This window comes from Anomaloglossus baeobatrachus, unplaced genomic scaffold (assembly GCF_048569485.1).
Source record: "Anomaloglossus baeobatrachus isolate aAnoBae1 unplaced genomic scaffold, aAnoBae1.hap1 Scaffold_130, whole genome shotgun sequence".
NCBI classification, from domain to species: domain Eukaryota; kingdom Metazoa; phylum Chordata; class Amphibia; order Anura; family Aromobatidae; genus Anomaloglossus; species Anomaloglossus baeobatrachus.
In genome coordinates this window covers 95,495-104,587 of record NW_027441900.1, presented here as the reverse complement: position 1 = coordinate 104,587, position 9,093 = coordinate 95,495, and the positions used below count along the sequence as shown (strand labels likewise).

The 9,093-nt window shown below is 43.7% G+C and overlaps 1 protein-coding gene across 1 annotated transcript; it reads right to left on the bottom strand.

The window, feature by feature from the left end:
• Positions 1 to 221: 221 nt before the first annotated feature.
• LOC142260544 (gastrula zinc finger protein XlCGF66.1-like) lies at positions 222 to 7,724 on the bottom strand. Its single transcript, XM_075331981.1, has 5 exons — positions 7,570 to 7,724; positions 6,618 to 6,797; positions 6,413 to 6,536; positions 6,216 to 6,329; positions 222 to 3,930 (listed from the first exon to the last, which is right to left on the bottom strand). Exons 1-5 carry the CDS (start codon positions 7,645 to 7,647, stop codon positions 2,984 to 2,986), a joined length of 1,443 nt encoding a protein of 480 aa, XP_075188096.1. The 5' UTR covers positions 7,648 to 7,724; the 3' UTR covers positions 222 to 2,983.
• Between the last annotated feature and the right edge of the window lie 1,369 nt (positions 7,725 to 9,093).

Genomic DNA, 9,093 nt, shown 5'->3' with positions numbered 1-9,093 from the left:
GCAGCGAATATTCATTCTCTTTAATATCGGGTACACATGATTACTAAGCCGCCCGCTTACTGCTATGACTGGGCGATCACTACTACTACTATTAGACATTGAATATTCACTGCTCCCCTAACCCATAATCCCGGCTGTGGGGAGCAGTGAATATTCTGGCAGTTTACTGAAAGAAAATGTCTGTAGATCTTGAGAGCTAAGAAGACGTTGTAGACAATCCGTTCCAAGCAAAGACTGAAGTTTATTCCGAGAGAGCAACAGAGCAGATAAGACAGGTTATGCGGCAGGATGACACACGCAGGTGTCTGGCAGAACAGCAGAATTAGCAACAGATGAAGAAGTGTCCCCCGAAAGACGTGTGGGGCTCTTATACATGTTACACAAAGGAAAGCTCATACTGCAGAGAAAGGCGTATACGTTGGAGAACAAAGAATATAATGATACATCATGACATTATTTACGAGCATTGCGGTATAAACGTATTGGATTCCTATGGGCCTCCATGATACTTTTCACTAGTTCAGCCATGTCGTCATTGCTGACATTTCTGATCCCTGAAGGCGCCTCTACTTCACATAACTCTTCACACACTGACAACTCTATTGATAACTGAATTTCTTTATCAATTCAATATACCTGCTATTCATGACGACACATCACCATCTATCAACTGATGCAATTGTATTCTTCTATTCGATTTAACCTTTTTTGGACCTTTTCTTATACTTGCTAATTACACTGTTGTCATCTCTATCTCCTCTCTGGGGGGAGAACTCTAGCCAGTGCATCTCATTAGCTGCAAAGTTAGTTTGCTCAAGTCTTCCCAAGATGGCTGTTAGATACAACATGGCAGCACATTATGGCTGACTATTCTCTAACACTTACGTCTGCGTGTAACTGGGGGCACATGGCAGCAATGTCCTGCACTGTGCCGCTTACATGATGAAGTCACTTGCCAGCATCAGAAGAGAACACCGTGCACCGGAAGAGCAGGGTGATGGGGAGTATAATCATTTCTTTTCTTATGTGTGCAGTGTGATGGGGAAATATATACCAGAATGGGCCCAAGATGAGGGCTATATATACAAGAATGGGGACATATATACTAGGCCAAAAACCATATATACCAAAATGGGGATCACATATACCAGGATGGGATAAAGATGGGCAACATATATACCAGGATAGATATACAGTATACATGAGGATGGGAGACACATCAACAGTACCTGGAAGGGGTCCAGGATGCGTGACATCAGTACAGAATTGGGGGATTTTATCCCAGTAAGGCTGGAAACACATTTATGCGTGTAAAATCGGTCCAAGTTGCATGATAAAAAGTCGGACGATTTTAGTTCACTTTATGATCAGTGTGCAATGCAACTGCACTGCGATCCTGGGATTTTTCTCATGATTTCAGTGCGTGTGCAATGCATGTTTGATGTGTATGGGATCCGTTTTTACTATGTCATCTGCCATTCATCTCTGCTACATGGCCGCTGACAGCAGACACAGACAGAGCCATGTAGCAGAGCTGAATAGCCACTGACAGCAGACACAGACAGAGCCGCACGATCAGAATGAAGTCGGATGAACTTCACTCGACTTCATTGTCATCCCGCGGCTTTGTCTGTGTGGCATGGCCTGATTTGCGGTCCCCGGGGAAGGTCTCACTGGTGAACGCAAATCCCCTGAGTGACCGCAGTGAGCCGTGCGATCAGCGGTGCCGTCACTGAGGTTACCCGCGGCCACAGCTGAAGTGCTCCCAATGAGATCTGTGGTCGCGGGTAACCTGAGTGACATCATCGCTGATAGCGCGACCCACTTCAGTCGCTGCGGGGAGCTCACAGAGCGGTCGTGGTCTGTGACCACTCTCTGTCAGCTTCTGATGTAGCAGAGCTGAAGGCGTCGTGGGACCTCTCTGGATTACGTCGGACATGGAAGGGTATTTGGGGACTTTAATAAAGTGGTGAAAGAGGTTGTTTTTTTGTCATTTATTACAAATAAAGAAAATAAACGCACACATCCAAAAAATCCTTTATCTTACAGGTTAATCATGGAAGGTATCTTGGGGAGACGCCTGCAATGATTAACCTAGGACTTAGTGGCAGCTATAGGCTGCTGCCATTAACTCCTTATTACCTCGATTGCCACCGCCCACCGGCAGCTGTGATTGGTTGCAGAGAGACAGCTGACACTCATTGTGGGGACGTGTCTGACTGCAACCAATTATGGGCGCCGGTGGGCGGGGAAAGCAGGGAATACGAGATTGAATAATGAGAGAGAGAGAGAGAGAGATATTGCTAGACCTCAGTCATTTCCAGTGTTTTGTGAAACATGCGATAAATGTATTTAGAAAAACGAATGTCACTAGTGCCGATCCGTGTAACATGCGTTTATTTACCCGCTCCCATAGAGTTGCATTGGAGAGACTCGCGCGAGAAACTCTCAAAAACGCAGCATGCTGCGATTTTTTTTCTCAGTCCGATTTGGACTGAGAAAAAATAGCAGATGGGAGCTGCCTCATTGATTAACATGTATCCGAGTGCAATGCAAGAATTTCTCGCATTGCACTACTGCGAGAAATTCGCAAGTGAGAAGCCGGCCTAACAGTGTCAGCAGCAGATCCCCCCCCCCATAACAGTGCTTCATGACCACATTTTTTGTGTCAATCTTTTTCCCTATATTCCTCCTTCAAAACCTAGGTGTGTCTTATGGTCCAAAAAATACAATAAGTTTAAAAATAAATAAAATGGTTATTTTCCTCACAAATTCTTACTTGAGCAACTGTAGCCAATCTTTTTATAAAACCCTTTGAATTATAGTACATCATGATGGCTTCTCCTGTGTGACTCATCGGACAACAGGATAGGATTAGTCTTAAAAACATTTGGCAAATTCGGAAAGCAAGAATGGCTGCTCCGCTCTGTTGGTTTTCTGATGGTCGGCAAGACTTGATTTACCAGTTATACATTTCAATTATTCACAACATGAAAAAGGTTCCTTCCCTGTGCAGCTTCTTCACATGTTTAACAAGAGCTGGTTTACTAGTAAAACATTTCCCACATTCTGAACATGAAAACGGCTTCTCCCCTGTGTGAGATCTTTGATGCGAAACAAGAACCGATTTCTGAATAAAACATTTCCCACATTCTGAACATGAAAATGGCTTCTCCCCTGTATGAGATCTTTGATGCACAACAAGATTTGATTTCTGAATAAAACATTTCCCACATTCTGAACATGAAAATGTCTTCTCCCTTGTGTGAAATCTTTGATGCCTAACAAGATCTGATTTCTGAATAAAACATTTCCCACATTCTAAACATGAAAATGGCTTCTCCCCTGTGTGAGATCTTTGATGCACAACAAGAACCGATTTCTGACTAAAACATTTCCCACATTCTGAACATGAAAATGGCTTCTCCATTGTGTGAATTTTATGATGTCTAACAAGGTGTGTTTTCCGAATAAAACATTTTCCACATTCTGAACATGAAAATGGCTTCTCCCCTATGTGAATTTTATGATGTCTAGCAAAATTTGATTTACTAGTAAAACATTGCCCACATTTTGAACATGAAAACGGCTTCTCCCTTGTGTGAGATCTTTGATGCACAACAAGATGTGATTTCCTGGTAAAACATTTCCCACATATTAAACATGAAAATGGCTTCTCCCTTGTAGGAACCGTTTCATCCGTTTCATATTCCACATCCCTTCTGTAACTTTTATTCTGCTTACAATTCTGTGATAAATGGGAATTTTGGGCTTGTTTGAAAAACTCAGATGATAGAGCTTTCCGAGGAAGGACTGGATTTATATCTGGGACAACAGCATGCTCTTCATATGTATCATGTGGGATACTTTTATCATCGGTTATAAATTCTGAAGATATTAGAGATCCATCTGAACTCCCAATACAGCCATCTGTTAAAAATAAACACAAAGATATTATTAATAATGATATTATCTTGAAAGTATATTTATTTTTTTAACATCAGAAATTAAATTAGGGAAAAAATTATTCTGAATCTGTTGTCCAATATTGAGATCTGAAGGCCCCTTTAAACGCTACGATTTATCTGACGATATGTCGTCGGGGTCACGGTTTTCGTGATGCACTTCCATCGTTGTTAACAACGTCGTTGCATATGACACCTATGTGCGACTGCGAACGATATTAAAAATAGCGAAAATCGTTGATCGTTGACACGACGTTCAGTTTCAAAATATTGTTCGTCATTTGGAAAGCAGCAGAGATATTGCTACGTTTGATACCCTGCCAACGACGAACAACATCCACATTACTGCCTTGGTCAAACAATATCTCGCTGAACGATGTAGCATCGTTTGTGGGATGGGTACGTGTGACCACTACAAAATGACCTATGAGTGATCTCGGCAACGATCTGGACGGGTCACATCGCAATGAGCTCGCTAGCAATATCGTTATGTGTAAAGCGGCCTTAAGAGTTACATCTTTGTTAATTCGGCTCTCCCATTCCTAGCACCTGTTCTCTGTTCTCTGCTACAGTAAATAATCTGATTGATTGTCATAATGTGACGGCAGGATAATGAGGGATAGGGGGCTCCTATACTGTCCCTCACACTAGGGGACCCTAAGCTATTCCTAACCTCTGGATTACCCCTGAAGATGGAGATGCCGGAGTCTCATGCATTACTAGTCTCCTGACTAGATCTAATCTGTGATCCCCAAGGGAATGAAGGGGCAGGATTATGATGGAAATACAGATTAAGACAGATGGGACACATTGCAAACTCACAAAAATAAACAGTGAGAGGGTAAGGAGAAAAGCAAGAGCAGGAAGGCAGCAACAAAAATGACAACAAGGGTTAACACAACAACAGCTCACAGTAATAATGCACAAAAAACACCCATAAATCTGGATCACAACACCTCACCAGATCAGTATAAGTAAACTATAGCTGGCATTAATGAAATAGTCCAGCCAGCATATACAAAACGAGAGCAAACAATACTTTCTCCTCTACAGCATGTGATCACAGACATTAACAAGCAGCCCAACAGAAAATAACTCTTACTAGCCTGCCAAGCCTGTGGTTCGATGCCTGCGTCTCCCTGCGCTGCTCACAGACAGCAGAGAAATTAACATGCAAAGTACCAGAGTCTATCATTTCAACAGATCCTGACGCTGCCATGACAGTTGGCAAAACCTGCAAACATCTCCTTGAAACATTGATCCACAACATAGACAATTTCAAAGAGGTATTTTTTCAAAGACGAAAATAAAATAAAGACAGATGCTGAAAATTCAACTGGGTTGTCTGGGACTGTAACGCTGATGGCCTATCCTTAGGCTTTGTAACAAAAGCAGGTGGCATGGTCTTGCAGCCTGTGCAGATAAACATTAGGGTTCAAATTCATCAAGACCGGTGATGTACACTGAAAAATGACGTCAGGGACTGGAGTGAGATTTCTGGCATCGGGAACATCGCAGTTTGTTATGAATTAGAGAAGAGGTGGCATCACACCCTTCTTCTGCCAAGCTCTGCCCATTTTGGCAAGCTGGTTAAAATTGTCGTGAACACACACAGACACAGACACACACACACACACACACACACACACCAGTCTTTGGTCACATGATGTGATGTAAAAAAGTCCTTAAGCAGTCTTATAATTTGCATACAAAACACTGGGGCCGCTAGGATTATGGGGCCCTGTGAAATTGCCCAGTTTGCTCTCCCTTTCCCCTAATACCAGTCCTGCATGCCAGCCTCCTGTTCAGTTCATTTAGACTCCTGCAATTAAGAGACCTTTGGTTACATCATGTCACATGACTTTGAAATCATCAAAGGTCCTTAAACAATCAACCTTAGAATACAACTGATGGAGTCCATAAGAGAGTGGGGTTCCTCAGCAATTGCGCAGTTTGATTCCTCCCAGCTCCTGACTGTAACTATGGCTTATTCTTGGAGTAGGGCTTATATTTCAAGCATTCTCGAAAAATCCCATAAAATCATGTTAGGGCTTACTTTCGGGAAAACAGGGTATCATGAACCCTCTGCAGGTCTTTGAGTTGCCTTCATACCAACAAAGAGAAGACACTAGAAGCAAACAGCAGAAGACGCAGAAGCAAAGAAAATACAGCTGAAAAAAACCAGAGCAGAAAACCTAAAAATGTAACCACAAAATTAGTGCAGAAAGTACATGAGTAGATATCTCTTACTGGATAGAGCTGGAGGAAACACATCCTGAGGAACATCGGGGTCTTCTTGTTTACAGTCCTGAGTGAGAAGAGGATGGGGACATCTCTCTGGTGTTGTCCTCTTACTGGATAGACCTGGAGGAGACACATACAGGGACTGAATTCATTCCTTACATACAGATAATTATAGGCCGTGTGTATTTAGTCCTGTCTATTACCTGGTGATGTGAGGGGCTGGGGAACCTCCATCATGACGTCCTTGTACAGCTCTTTGTGTCCTTCTAAATACTCCCACTCCTCCATGGAGAAATAGACGGTGACGTCCTGACACCTTATAGGAACCTGACACATACAATGATACCGTCACCCCCGATCCCTTCATAGCGTTACTGTATAATGTCCCAGCATTCCCAGCAGTGTCACCTCTCCAGTCAGCAGCTCCATCATCTTGTAGGTGAGTTCTAGGATCTTCTGGTCATTGATGTCCTCATGTATCGGGGGGTGAGGTGGAGGCCCCATGATTGGGCTCAGGGGTCTTCCCCATTCCTCAGACACAGGGGCCTGACAGCGCTCACTAGAGGTCTTCTTCACTACTGTGTAATCCTGGTTATGGAGAGACACAGTAATAAATCTCACTACAGACATTTCCAGACTCCTCACCTCTCCAGTTCTGTCCATCTATATTATATACATACATATATATACATATTTGCCTTATTCTGTCTGTCTTGCTCCAAAATTATGTCATTACAGTGACAACCGTCGCATTGGCCGCTCTGCTCATCCCCGCCCCCCGCACGCATTGGCCGCTCCACTCAGCCCCGCCCCCTGCATTGGCCGCTCCGCTCGGCCCCGCACACTGTGCCCGCTCAGCCACGCCCCCGCACAAATTGGGCACCTATACACCTCCCCCCCAGGACTACTCCCCTCGTTATCCTCCTCTCCCCCCAGGACTACTCCCCTCGTTATCCTCCTCTCCCCCCAGGACTACTCCCCTCGTTATCCTCCTCTCCCCCCAGGACTACTCCCCTCGTTATCCTCCTCTCCCCCCAGGACTACTCCCCTCGTTATCCTCCTCTCCCCCCAGGACTACTCCAAGACACACACACACACACACACACAAACCGCGTAACACACACAGCGCTCCACAAACAATGCAACACACAACTCAACACACAAACAACACTCTCACACCCAGACAACACCCAGAACATTTACAGCGCCCTACACAAACACTTGGCAACTACATCAATATATATATAACAAAAATCATACATTAACTACACGATAATTTCTAGAATACCCGATGCGTTAGAATCGGGCCACCTTCTAGAATATAAGAATGATGTAATGTGACGTCATCAGAATCTCTCACCTCTCCAGTAAGCCGGAAGAGGATCTCTAGGGTGAGGTGTAATATCCTCTCCGCCATCTTGTCCCTGTCCATATCCATCCTTCACGGGGCAATCAGGAGAATTCTCTTATATAGATCTTCACTGAGAGGATCTGATATTATAAGGACCTGAATGGGAAGGAGATGAGCCCATATGGAAAATTAATGGAGATAATGCAGGTGAGATATCATTTGGGTAGTAACAAATATTCAACATGAAATGTGCTATGTAAGTAGTACAACTGTAAAAGTAGTATTATCTTTATAAAAAAAAACAATCCTTCATACGGCAATGTGAGCGGAAAAATAAAAGAGTAATTGCTCCCGGAATAAGAGTAGGAAAATACAAAAGTGCAAAAACAAATAATTTCCCAGTTTTTCGGTTAAGATCAGGGCAATGGAATTAGGATTTGATGTATTCTTGTTTCTAACAGAAGAAGAGGGGCCACACATGGCGTATGGATCTGTGCACTCACTGACGCGCATAATTTACCACCCATTTCCTGTATGAAGGCAGCAAAATAGTGAAAATTAACCCAATTACAAAATATGCCCACATTATATTTCACTCCTAAACTAAAAAAATTATGTAAATAAAAAAGTTTAGATATTCTAAACTGGTGTCGGAGCTCGTGGACTTTAACCCCTTAATGACCGTGGGCAGTAAAATTATGTCCTAGCAGTCATAGTGTTAATCTCCTCCCGCTGCTTCCCGTTAGCAATAAAGAAATAAAGTGTATACCGCCCCCCAGCATCGAAAAATTTCTGTGGTTTCAGCTACCAAGTGTAGCTCAGACCCTGGAGATCATGATTTGGGCAGAAAAAATGATTTATATCCCACCTGGCATGATCAATCATGACAGATGGGAAATAAGTTGCCTACCCCGGTCCCTTGCTGTGGCCAAAGTGCCAGCCAAAGTCCAATGCCCCAACTGATCATCTAAAATGGCCAGCTCACCCGCTGCGCTCATCCTCCTCCTCAAAGTTCTCCCCAGGTCCAGCCAGGTCACCCCGTCAATCTCCGGTCTCCCGTTACCTCCTGCAGTGACGATCCCCCCGATCCCTCCTCTTCCTTCTCAGAAGATCCTGGCCAAATGTGCAGAGTGGCTCTCAGCCGGCTCCCTGCTAGTAGTAACACTGAGCTTACTGCAGCTCACACTACCATGCTGTGGACCCGGGGAGTGTGAGTGCAGTATCACTGCACCCACACTCGTCACATGGAGGGTGTGCACTTTCAGAAAATGGGGGATACGTTCTCAAAGTGTGCCACCCATATTCTGGAAGGTCCAAAGTCGTCGTATGACTTCCAAAATGGATTATGGCAGACCGGATTTTTTTTCTTTTTAATAAATTGGTGAAAGAGGGAATGTGTTCGGGAGTGCTTTTTCAAATAAATAATTTTTTTGTCTTTTTTTATTACTGACTAGGTTATTGCTGTCGGGTATCTGATATATGCCGTGACATCATTAACCCTAACCCAAAACAACCCCATTTATTTCCTCATTT